Consider the following 12,500-nt stretch of genomic DNA (forward strand, 5'->3'; position numbering starts at 1 on the left):
CTGGAGGAGGAGTAAAGTAGTTCCTCTAGCGCCGGTGTAGAGCGACTCTGGAGGAGGAGTAAAGTAGTTCCTCTAGCGCCGGTGTAGAGCGACTCTGGAGGAGTAAAGTAGTTCCTCTAGCGCCGGTGTAGAGCGACTCTGGAGGAGGAGTAAAGTAGTTCCTCTAGCGCTGGTGTAGACCGACTCTGGAGGAGGAGTAAAGTAGTTCCTCTAGCGCTGGTGTAGACCGACTCTGGAGGAGGAGTAAAGTAGTTCCTCTAGCGCTGGTGTAGAGCGACTCTGGAGGAGGAGTAAAGTAGTTCCTCTAGCGCTGGTGTAGAGCGACTCTGGAGGAGGAGTAAAGTAGTTCCTCTAGCGCTGGTGTAGAGCGACTCTGGAGGAGGAGTAAAGTAGTTCCTCTAAAAGGAGTTCCTAAAACTAAAATAGTTCCTAGTTCCTGAAGTGCGAACAAACACGCCGACATCCGGGAACTTCCGCCAATAGTTCTAGGAACGATGAAGAGCTTCCTCCGGTGCGAAAGCCGCGTTAGTTACTCATGATGGAAAGTAATGCATTAAGTTTCTCACCTGGAGCCTCAGTCTCCTCCAGGCCTCGCAGGTGATCTGTGCGTAATGCGTTACTTTACTCGTCACAGCGAAGAGTAATCTGATAACTTTTATTTCATTGCCCAAAACACTAATAAGGATCCGTGTGTTTGCAGCCAGCCCTCCTAAAGTACAGCCTCGCTACGACCTGGATTTGGACGCCAGCTATGCCAAGGTAAGACACCGCAGGAGCTGAGGTCACGGGTCTGAGGTATCTAGCGCTGAGTCAGAGCCTGAACCTGCTCGAGCTCCTGAGCCGATTCATGAGATGTCTTAATCGCTTTCAGCCTGTTAGTAAAGATGTCAGCCGTGTTTCTGCTCAGACGTTCGCAGGTGACGTGGGATATCTGTGGAAGACGTCCGACTCGCTGCTTCTGTACCAGGAGCTGGTGAGGAAAGCCGTGCGAGGCCTGAAGTGAGTTCATGAAGCGACTCCCTGATAAACGACACCAGTGTGTTTTAGAGTTTGGTGTGTGAGTTGAGACTGTGGGTCTGATGTTGCAGTGAGCTGATCAGAGACGAGTACGGGGAGACGGTGCACAAGAAGACGGAGGTGATCCACGCGTGCAACTACTGTAGCCAAACGCTGGAGAGAACCGAGCAGATGTGAGTGTGTGTGTGTGTGCATGTGTGTGTGTGTGTGTGTGAGAGAGTGAAGAGCTGTGTGTGTGTGTGTGTGTGTGTGTGTGTGTTTCCTAAAGACTAAACACATGATACGCATGTACACGCCGTCACCCGTCACTTGTTTTGTGTGTGTGTGCGTGTGTGTGTGCGTGCGTGTGTGCATGTGTGTGTGTGTCAGGTGTGAGGTCCTGATGCAGGGAAACATGCTGTCGGCGGAGTACGATGAGATCCGGGACATGAGGAAGAAGGTGATGCGGGTGAGTGAAGGTTTAGAGGTTTAAAGCTTGTTCATGTAAGCGCTGGCTCTCTTCATCACGTCTCTCTCTCTCACACACACACACACACACACACACACACACACACAGCTGTCCAGCTCTCTGGGCTCGATGGAGCAGACGCTGCAGGACATCAGCACCATGTTCCTGCCCGGCGGGAGTCTGACCGACACCTGGACGCAGCAAGTGGGAACGCATCCGGAAGACCGGAAGTGAGTTACTCTACAACCAACACACACACACACACACACACACACACACTACCAGTCAAACATTCTGGACCGGTAAGATTTATTTACAAAAGATTCTATTTCAGATAATGCTGTTCTTTTGAACTTTCTATTGATCAAAGAATCCTGAAATTAAAATCGTACAAAACTGTTTTCAACACTGATAATAATCATAAATGTTTCTTGATCATCAGATCCTCATATTAGAGTGATTTCTGGAGGATCATGTGACACTGAAGACTGGAGTAATGATGCTGAACATTCAGCTTTGATCACAGGAATAAATTACACTTTACTGTATATTCACATAGACAACAGATGATTTACACTATAATAATATTTCACAATATTACTGTGTTTTTGTTGTTGTATTTTTAATCAAACGCTGGTGAGCAGAAGAGACTTATTTTAAAAACGATCCAGAGCGTTAGACTGGTAGTGTGTGTGTACGTAATCAAGCATCATGTACTGTTATTACTATAGTAAGTACACACTGTAAAATAAAGTGTGAGTGATGTGTGTATAAAGCGCAGTGTTAGGCGTGAGTGTGCGACTGTCACGCGAGACTGACGCTGTTGTTGTGTTTGTGCAGTGTGGAGAAGATCAAGGTCCTGCTCGACGCCATCAGCGCCGTCTACCAGCAGTTCAAGAAGGACAAGGCCGAGAGACGTGAGTGTGTGTGTGTGTGTGTGTGTGTGTGTGTGAGAGTGTGTGTGAGTGTGTGTGAGAGTGAGTGTGTGTGAGAGTGAGTGTGTGTGTGTGAGTGTGAGAGTGTGTGTGTGTAAGAGTGTGTGTGTGTGTGTGTGAGAGTGTGTGTGTGAGAGTGTGAGAGTGTGTGTGTGTGTGTAAGAGTGTGTGTGTGTTTAAGAGTGTGAGAGTGTGTGTGAGTGAGTGAGTGAGAGTGTGTGTGAGTGTGTGTGAGAGAGTGTGTGTGAGAGTGAGTGTGTGTGAGAGTGAGTGTGTGTGTGAGAGTGTGAGAGTGTGTGTGTGTGTGAGAGTGTGTGTGTGAGAGTGTGTGTGTGAGAGTGTGTGTGTGAGAGTGTGTGTGTGAGAGTGTGAGAGTGTGTGTGTGTGTAAGAGTGTGTGTGTGTTTAAGAGTGTGAGAGTGTGTGTGAGTGAGTGAGTGAGTGAGTGAGTGAGTGAGTGAGTGAGTGAGTGAGTGAGTGAGTGAGTGTGTGTGTGTGTGTGTGTGTGTGTGTGTGTGAGTGAGTGAGTGAGTGTGAGAGTGTGTGTGTGTGTAAGAGTGTGAGAGTGTGAGAGTGTGAGAGTACATCACGAGCTGCTTCTCTTCTCGTGTCTGACTCCTGTCTCGTCTCCGCAGGTTTGCCCTATAATGAAGAACAGATCCACAAGTTCGACAAGTGAGTGTGTGTGAGTGTTTGTGTGTGTGTGTGTGTGTGTGATGGATAGGTTTAGGGGTCGGGTTAGTGTGTGAGTGAGTGAGTGTGTGAGTGTGTGAGTGAGTGAGAGAGTGTGTGTGTCACGATGACCTGAAGATCGGTGTGTTCCCTCAGACAGAAGCTGGTTCTGCACGCCACTAAGGCGCGGGCGCTGTTCTCGGACGAGTGTGCCATGAAGTATCGGCTCTTCATCTCCAAGAGTGAGGAGTGGATGAAGTGAGTGATGTCCTAAACTGAGTCACGTGACCTGCTGTACTCGACACATGACTGTGAGCGCAGGGATCTCATTGGCTCTGTGCGCTGTTGCCATGGTAACTGTGCTGTTCTGTTGCAGGAAGTTCCATCATGTTCGTAAGCACCTCTTGTCTCTGACTGGTCAGTTCTCCGGCATGGAACAGGAAGTGACTCTGATCCTGCAGCGCGTGTATAAAGTGAGTAAACAGGAAGTGCTGTCCGTGTAGCTGCGCTGTAACGACACAGAGACGCTAACCTGTGTGTGTGTGTGTGTGTTCAGCTGATGGAGCAGCTGCCTCAGAAGATGATGCCCATGGCGGCTGGAGGACTCAAACCGCAGGCGTACCTCAGTCCCAGCACTCTGGTGGAGATGACCCTGGGGTGAGCATGACCTCTGACCTCTGAGGTCAGATATGGTATGGACAGGGTTTGAAATAAACACCACCAGAGTAAAATCAGCAGTGGCGGGAAACGCTGTCGAATCTCGATCATGTGGCGTTACTCACTTCGCTGGAGAAGTTCGTGAAGTTCGCGCAGATTTAGCGCAAATACTCGTGAGTCGTAATGATGTATTAAATACAGCGCAGAATCTGCTCATACCCGACGCTCAAAGTTCAAAGCAAAGGGAGAAACTTTTACAGAAATCACTTTTTAAGAACTACAACAAACGGCTGGTAGGAACTACAATGTTGGTGACATCACTAACCCTAAAATGTACATAAACCCCGCCCCCTGAACACGATTTATAGATCATCATGATAGAATATGCTAATTAATGACTGGAAGATAACTCCACATCAGCTTCATAAACTCATCAACTAACCGTTCAGAAACGTCCTGTTGCTTCTACATGATCCACTTCTCGAGTCTCTCCATCTTTGTCCGACTCGGTTTGAATATAAATGCTAAACGTTTTTGAATTGTTCAGTGTGTGTGTGTGTGTGTGTGTGTGTGTGTGTGTGTGAGGTAAAAGAACACGAGCTCTTGAAGCTCCGCCCCCTGTGCCGGGAGCAGCAGCTCATTTGCATTTAAAGGGACGGACACACAGTGTTTTTGCTCGCCCTCACAAAGTGACAATTTTAACATGCGATATATAAATATCTGTGGGGTATTTAGAGCTAAACTTCACACACACACTCTGGACATCAGAGACTTATTTACATCTTGAGAAAGGGCATTATAGGAGCCCTTTAAAAGCATTCGGTGAACAGAATCACACTCTATGCTGATGTTCTTTGCACTGTTTGATCTGTCCATCTAAAACATATTTTTGGTGATGAGGATGAAAGAGGAAGAGGAGATGCTGGATGACAGGATTCATTTGAATAAGAAATTTTACAATATATACACACACACACACACACACACACGTATATATACACAAACACAAAAAAAACAAAAAGTAATAAACCAGATTGACGTCACAGCTTTTATACACACACACACACACACACACACACACACACACACACACACACACTGTGACATAGTTCATCTGGTTTATTTCTTTTTTTTTCTTCTGGTTTGGCTAGTGGAAGCTCTGAACGGCCGGTAACTTAAACATTTAGTAGCCGGAGTGGCGAGTAAAGAAGTGAATCTCTAACCCTGGATATAGTCTTGATCCGTGTGTGTTTCCCTCAGGATGAAGAAGCTGAAGGAGGAGATGGAGGGAGTGGTGAAGGAGCTGGCGGAGAACAACCTGTTCCTGGAGAGGTGAAGCTTCACACACACTCATCAACACACACACACACACTCTACACACACATGAACACACACACTCATGAACACACACTCTACACACTCATGAACACACACTCTACACACACACACACACACTCATGAACACACACTCATGAACTCATGAACATACACTCATGAACACACACACACACACACACACACACACACACACTCACTCATGAACACACACTCTACACACACACTCTACACACACACACTCATGAACTCTTGAACATACGCTCATGAACACACACACACACACACACACACTCACTCATGAACACACACTCTACACACACACACACTCATGAACACACACTCTACACTCACACACACACACTCATGAACACACACTCATGAACTCACACTCATGAACACACACACACACACACACACACACACACACACACACACACACACACTCACTCATGAACACACACTCTACACACACACTCATGAACACACACTCTACACACACACACTCATGAACACACACACACACACACACACACACACACACTCATGAACACACACACACACACACACACACACACTCATGAACACACACACACACACACACACACTCTACACACACACTGAGACTGCTCTCCTGTGTGTCAGGTTCGGCTCGCTGACGGTGGACGGCGCCATCAGGAACGTGGACCGGATCTGACCGGATCTGACCGGATCTCAGCTCTCTCTGTTGTACATATGAGTGTAAATACACTTGCTGAAACTCTTCTTCATCTCTTTAATCTTGCGTTAATTCTCTCACACTATAGAGTTATTATTAAGCACAAAGACGTGCTTTTACTTTCTGTTCGCCTCATGATCATGAGGTTTGATCCACACACACCGGTGCGGGTCTGCGGCGCTCGTGTTCGCCAGGCGCTCGTGTTCGTCATGCGGACGCTACGCTAGCAGCCTCTGAACCACTGATCGACGTGATGCTCCTGTGCTAAACTGAGGACATTATCAGAGCGGATAACTCGGAACCTTCATTTAATGTTTCTGGAAGAACGCTTGCTCAACGCTGAGAGAACGCTCCTGTTCGACGACTGTAACGTTTCACTGAGACTCTGACTGTTTTCCATCAGTGTAAATGAAAACTATTTATAGACTTTAATGTTGTTTTCTGTAAATGAGGATTAAAAAAAGAAAAAACCTTCATCTGTTTCTTCTCTGCTTTAAATGATCACTCGCTCGACAGACACAGAATGAGCTGAGAGTGAGTGATTGACAGCTCATCATCACCGGTTCATGAGCGCTGGGGTCAAAGGTCAACAAACCCGAGAGCATCTTCAGACGAACGTGGTTTTCTCTCGGTTGTGTGTAACTGGAATTAGAAATCTCTCTCTCTCTGATGATACAGCTATTAGTCGCCATGACAACAGACACAAAAGAACAGCCTCTCCTCACCAGCTGTTGCCATGGCAACACCCTCAGACAACAGCATCAGCATCGATGCAACAAACACTTGACAGATTCATTTCATCCGCTCATATAATGACACTTGCTGAAGAACAAACCCTGCAGGTCACGTGACACACTGCATCACTGACGTCAGAACGGACAATAGCCAGCTGCAAAGATCCAGTGTTTCCTGATGTCCTCACAATGGCAGACGTGTGCTTCATAAACATGCTAAATGTGTTCGTGTATTAGGGTTAATAAACAATGTATGTGTAGATATCATCGGCTCAGTTCGAAAACAAAACAACAAATCAGTGTTTCATAAACCCCACCGTGACAGTGACACAAACAGTGTGTGGCTCACATATGAATAATTCATGAGCACAATCAAAACTGTCACGTCACGGATTTGCATACGCGGGTCTGATGTGAGCGCGCGCGCGTGTCTGAGCTCGATGGATGATGCTGTGATCGATTGATTTGTAAAGCGGAGGACATGTAAAGAAACACGTCGATGAGGAGAAACGATGGAGGAAATAAACGACTCGAGAAGGAGAAGAAGGAGGAGAAGAAGCGCTTGATGAGGTGAGTCCGAGGAAAACAACACGACGCGCCTCACGCGAGCGTTACACGCGCGTCAGATTCATATCTCATAATATACTGTTGTTACAGTGTTACCCGCCGTGAACGAGCGCTCGTGCTGATGCTGAATCATAACAGGCCCTCATATGTACATATACGACGATTAATTCATTCATGGATCTTTTCATGTTTGAATAATCATTTTTAACCCTCTGGGAAAAAATACCGTTTTTTTATTTCAATGAAATGGTTATGCTGTGTTTTAGTTCGATGATAGGTTGTATTTAATATTTTGTATTTTTTTTAGGGGGATTTTATGCTAGCCTACTAAATTATATTTATGCTGTAGTTATAATCCATTAATTCACTTTTTGAGCATATACCGTAAGAATGAAAATGAAATGGTCAATTAAATCAGTCAGAAATCTTCAATGCTTTGGGAGTTTGGTCTCTTTTTAAAGAAGACACGGCAGATCATTGCTCAAATGATGAGTTAACTTGAAAAAAATAATACAATTTTACATTTGCTGTTATGAAAAACGCTAAAAAATAAAAACATACATGACACGGTTTACTCTAAAACTGCGAGAAAATCAAAGACATAAATATAAACAAGCCCCACGTTTGGGTAAAATATGGGAAAACCCAACCATTGGTTCAAATCTATTGGTTATTATTGGTTCAAATTACATTTTAAACACACCGGTTGCGTTAGTACATATTTACCCAAACGTGTGTTGAAACATCCCGGCATTTTTAGGGTGAAATGTGAGTTTGATAAATCAATAAATGAGCTTTCAGTGGGATTTAGTTTTCCCGCAGTACCGAACGCTTTTCAGGATCATTTCGCTTTTTCGATTCACGTCCATGATGTGTGTGTGTGTGTGTGTGTGTGTGTGTGTGTGTGTTCAAACACGGAAAGTGCCAAAACCTTTACCAAGTTTCATAGCGTAACATTTTTCGTTCAAAAATGACGGAACAACTTTAACGAAAAATGTGTTAAGAACGTTAGCTAACATTTCCATTAGGTTATAAAAGCGTTATTTCTGAATGATTAAAAAGTCCAGTTTTTAAAAATGTCTTAAGATGTTTTTTCATGGTTATGTGAACGTTAAGAGAACATTGTATTTTATAATTTTATCTGAGAATGTACTCGGAACCTTCTCTCAACGCAGTGGGAACGTTCATCAAGGAAAAACAGGAATGTTGCTCAACATCACGAGAACGCATGTCAGAGTTTAACGTCATAAGAAGGTTCTATAAATGTTGTTTATCTTCATCATATTCTTCAATATCTCCTGTGGGATCAGATGTGTTGTTGATGAATTACCGCGTCGTCACCAGAGTAAACTGTGCTGAGATCAGCACACACACACACACACACACACACACACACACACAGGTGATGAGCGTCTCTCGAGGAGCATCTTCAGTCTCGGGTGGCTGTAATAGAATAGAAGCTCTCTGGAGGATTTACATCCGGCACACGACGCTTTAAATAAGGTTTGTCTTCTCTAAAAAAGTGAATGTTTCTTCAGACGATATAAATATGAATATTAATAACTCGGTATTTGATATATCAGTGATCGGAGCCGTGTTTTCACTCACCCTCGTGTCATGAAGTCCTTCACACCTGATCTAATCTGACACACTCGGTTCAGGTGATGATGATGAAGATGATGATGATGATGGTGGAGTCTCTCCTAACGAGCTGATCAACTCAATCCGGTGTCGTTTGATTATGTATTTAATGTAAGAGCTCGCCCTGGTCTCCTCAGATCCAGCAGTGCTGTGTGTCTGAAACACCTGAACAGAAGAGGTTCTAGACTGAGGAACCAGATCGCTCTCCCTGGAAACGTGTTTCAGATGCAGGGAAAACAGACGATCACAGATTCTGGATCAAAAACACGGGTTCTAGATCAGGAGATTGTTCATGTGCTCAACCTTTAGCCTTATATTATCACACAGCTGTATATATATAGAGTTAGATTTATATAAACTATATTATCAGTGATATATAACCTTATAAAGACGTTGTTTGTCGAACATGTGAAGCTCTACACAGCTGATCATCTGCTCCTCTCGTGTGTTTCAGCTGTGATCGACTCAGAGGCTGATGATGCACTTCCTGTCCATGGAGGGCGAGAAGCCTTCGCTCCCCCCCGCTTTCCTCTTCAACGACTCCGACGGGAACGATTCTTCAACGCCGACGCCGGTCATGTGCCGTCTGGACTCGTCCTCGTTCCAGAGCAACGGCTCGCTGACCTCACACGACCTGACCTATGACCTGACCCCGACAGAGGTCACGCTCCTCGGCCTGGTGTTCAGCGTCTTCTGGCTCGTGTCGGTTCTGGGAAACTCGCTAGTGTGTCTGGTGATCCATCGCAGCCGCAGAACTCAGTCCACGACCAACTACTTTGTGGTGTCGATGGCGTGCGCGGACCTGCTGCTTAGCCTAGCCTGCGCGCCGCTAGTTCTGCTCCAGGTGTCGGCGGGTCACTGGCCTCTGACCGCGGCCGCGTGTCGAACCGTACGCTACCTTCAGCACCTGTGCCCCGGCGTCCAGGTGTACGTGCTCCTGTCCATCTGCGTCGACCGCTTCTACACCATCGTGTACCCGCTAAGCTTCAAAGTGTCGCGCGAGAAGGCTAAGCGCATGATTTTAGCGTCATGGCTGTTCGATGCCGCCTTCGTGTCGCCGTGTTTGTTCTTCTACGGATCCGCGACGTCGAGGAACCACTGCGACTTCTTCCTAGCGGATAGCTGGGACGGGTTAGCGTACGCGGTCGCGCACCTGCTCTTCGGATTCCTGGTGCCGGCGCTGCTAATCGTGTCCTTCTACCAGCGGGTGGTGCGCTACATCTGGAGGATCGGCGCCGACGGGCGAACGGTGCGCAGGACCATGAACATCGTCCCCAGGACTAAAGTCAAAACCATTAAGATGTTCCTGATGCTAAACGGGATGTTTCTGCTAAGCTGGACGCCGTTTTACGTAGCACAGTTGTGGCACCCGTCGGGCTCCGGCAGACAGGGGGCGCTGTTCTTCATCGCCGTGGCCTGGATCTCCTTCAGCTCCACCGCGTCCAAACCCACGCTCTACTCCGTGTACAACGCTAACTTCCGGCGCGGCATGAGAGAGACCTTCTGCATGTCGTCTATGAAGTGCTACCGCAGTAACGCGTACACCATCACCGCTAGCTCGCGGATGGCGAAAAAGAACTACGTCGGCGTGGTGGATCTGCCGGTGCCGGCGAAGACGCTCGTCAAAGACTCGGTTTACGACACTTTCGACCGAGAAGCAAAGGAGAAGAAATTAGCATGGCCCATTAGCGCTAACCCACCCAACACTTTTGTGTAAAGGCTCTCTTTTGTCGTAACGCAACAGTTCACGCAGAAATGAACATCAATTCGTTCTAAACCCTGTGTGTTTTTCAAACAGCCTGTGGAACGACATCCTAGCGAACAAAACTATATTCTGAGAACATTTCAAAAACATTATGACAGTAACATTGTATCATTCTTCACACATTAGTGAACGTTACTTTTGAATCTGAACGTTCTGAAACAAGTAGAAACATTTAAAAAACGTCCAACTGAAACCGTTTCTGGTAAAAACTTTCCATGATTGATGTTTTTGTTCTAACGTTTTGAGAACATGATTAAAGCGCAGATAACTTTGAACGAACGTTCTATTAATGTTTTGAGAACCTTGACAGAGCGTTCGCTGGGATGAGGCCAGACTTTGAGTGAACTGTTGCTTTAACTGCACCGCGGTCATTAGCGATATTTCGCAGGCGAATAAACGTCCGTTGTCTCTGACCGGAAGTCTAGAGATGTATGAAGCGCAGCTCACACACTTCCGGTTCTCCCGATCTCGCTGATTCCCACTGGAGGAACTGGATTACGCTGCAGTGAATGTGAGTGTAAAGAGCGAGCTACCCCTGCTGAGATGCTAACCCGCGGTGCTACGGCTAACTGTGACGTCACGCGTTCATGTGTTCCTCTGTTGGTGTTTCCGGTCCGTCTGTGATCTCGGGATTCATGTGAATCTCCTGAAGACGCGTCGTGTGTTTGTGCCTGTAGTTGCTGATAAACTGTGTCTCAGAGTTTTGTGTGTCGTTTCATGATGCAAGACAGACTTGTCGCTGTGATTTTACAATTAAACGTTCTGTAAGATTCAGATGAAACCGTGTGTGTGAGTTCCTGACGCTCACTCATCAGAACAGCTCATTCACACACCGAAGACCCGGGCGAGAACACCAATGCAAATAATGGACAAATAAATCAATAAAAATTAGATTACACTAATTAAATAAATATAAAGTTATTAATACTAAATTATACTATATAGCAAAATAAAAAATATATATTTTACTTGAATACATTTTATTAGAATACATAAATAAAAATGTGCTTACATAATAAATTTAAATAATTAAAATATTTAAATGAATTAAAATAATTTTATTTAAATAAAATACATTTGAGAAATTTGTTTTAAATAGCAGTGCATTTAAAAATAAACCAATGACTAAAATATAAATGTATGTAAATAAACAAAATTTGATAAAACTAAATAAAACTTGTTTTAAATAAAAAATTAGCAGTGTAAATAGTTAAAAAGATTAAACTAAGTAACTAAATAGTGCATAAATTAGTTAAAATAAATTTAATTTAAATAAAATAAATAACATTTGATAAAAATAAATCAAATCTAACTAATGATGTAATATAATAGAAACTTATGCATTTATAATATTCATTTTCCACAATATTATTTGGGTGTTTATGCATGAGAATATCTTTGAGATGTGGAGATCCAGCACACTCCGACAGGGACGACTCGGACCAGCTCTGACCACACACACACACACACACACACACAACTCGGACCAGCTCTCGTCACTCTGGGGGAAAGCAAAGGATTTCATGAAACACACACACACACACACACACACACTCTCACACACACACACTCACACACACACTCTCACACACACACACTCAGTCTGAAACAGTAATTAGAGAGCTCTAATGAGGAGAGAGAGCCAGATTCAGATCCACTCTTTATATTGTACAGATATTCATGAGCACAAAGCAAAGCTACAGTTTAATAATCAGACATGCTTTACAACCTCAAACACGTCATAGAAAAATATACATTTGAGCTCTAAACGATCCAGACTGAGACTCAGCGATGGGGAGATCCACGCCGAGGACGAGTTCACCCTCATCACATGACCAGAGATCATCATCATCATCATCATGTGATCTCCTCCAGGTCATGTGATCTCCAGGTCATGTGATCTCCAGGTCATGTGATCTCCTCCAGGTCATGTGATCTCCTCCAGGTCATGTGATCTCCAGGTCAGGGCTCAAACCGGCGGATCGGGGAAAGTCCGAAATTTAAAAGTAGAA

General features: G+C 45.0%; 2 protein-coding genes across 6 annotated transcripts in view; both read left to right on the forward strand.

Annotated features, from left to right (window-relative positions):
- Positions 1 to 6,257, forward strand: part of tbk1 (TANK-binding kinase 1) — a 17,547-nt gene extending 11,290 nt beyond the window's left edge. The window contains exons 10-21 of one of the 2 annotated variants that reach the window (XM_079870186.1): positions 701 to 759; positions 908 to 999; positions 1,089 to 1,190; positions 1,387 to 1,465; positions 1,574 to 1,695; positions 2,306 to 2,382; positions 3,035 to 3,074; positions 3,210 to 3,329; positions 3,448 to 3,544; positions 3,628 to 3,728; positions 4,989 to 5,060; positions 5,709 to 6,257. In XM_079870186.1, the coding sequence (XP_079726312.1) occupies positions 701 to 759; positions 908 to 999; positions 1,089 to 1,190; positions 1,387 to 1,465; positions 1,574 to 1,695; positions 2,306 to 2,382; positions 3,035 to 3,074; positions 3,210 to 3,329; positions 3,448 to 3,544; positions 3,628 to 3,728; positions 4,989 to 5,060; positions 5,709 to 5,760 (1,013 nt within the window). In that variant the 3' untranslated portion in view covers positions 5,761 to 6,257. The remainder of the gene's footprint in view (positions 1 to 700; positions 760 to 907; positions 1,000 to 1,088; positions 1,191 to 1,386; positions 1,466 to 1,573; positions 1,696 to 2,305; positions 2,383 to 3,034; positions 3,075 to 3,209; positions 3,330 to 3,447; positions 3,545 to 3,627; positions 3,729 to 4,988; positions 5,061 to 5,708) is intronic. The other variant, XM_079870187.1, reaches the window with a different exon arrangement.
- Positions 6,258 to 6,900: 643 nt separating this feature from the next.
- Positions 6,901 to 11,260, forward strand: gpr19 (G protein-coupled receptor 19). 4 transcript variants are annotated; one of them, XM_079870191.1, is made up of 2 exons: positions 6,901 to 7,085; positions 9,178 to 11,260. In XM_079870191.1, exon 2 carries the CDS (start codon positions 9,199 to 9,201, stop codon positions 10,438 to 10,440), a length of 1,242 nt encoding a protein of 413 aa, XP_079726317.1. In that variant the 5' UTR covers positions 6,901 to 7,085; positions 9,178 to 9,198; the 3' UTR covers positions 10,441 to 11,260. The 4 variants fall into 4 exon arrangements, with proteins under 4 accessions (XP_079726317.1, XP_079726315.1, XP_079726314.1 ...); XM_079870189.1 differs by lacking the exon at positions 6,901 to 7,085 and adding an exon at positions 8,518 to 8,585; XM_079870188.1 differs by lacking the exon at positions 6,901 to 7,085 and adding an exon at positions 8,955 to 8,993.
- Positions 11,261 to 12,500: the final 1,240 nt, after the last annotated feature.

This window comes from Squalius cephalus (genome assembly GCF_949319135.1).
Source record: "Squalius cephalus genome assembly, chromosome: 4".
NCBI classification, from domain to species: domain Eukaryota; kingdom Metazoa; phylum Chordata; class Actinopteri; order Cypriniformes; family Leuciscidae; genus Squalius; species Squalius cephalus.

Excerpts from the sequence above, each read along its gene's own strand:
- gpr19 (XM_079870191.1), top strand. The coding sequence starts at position 9,199 with ATGATGCACTTCCTGTCCATGGAGGGCGAGAAGCCTTCGCTCCCCCCC.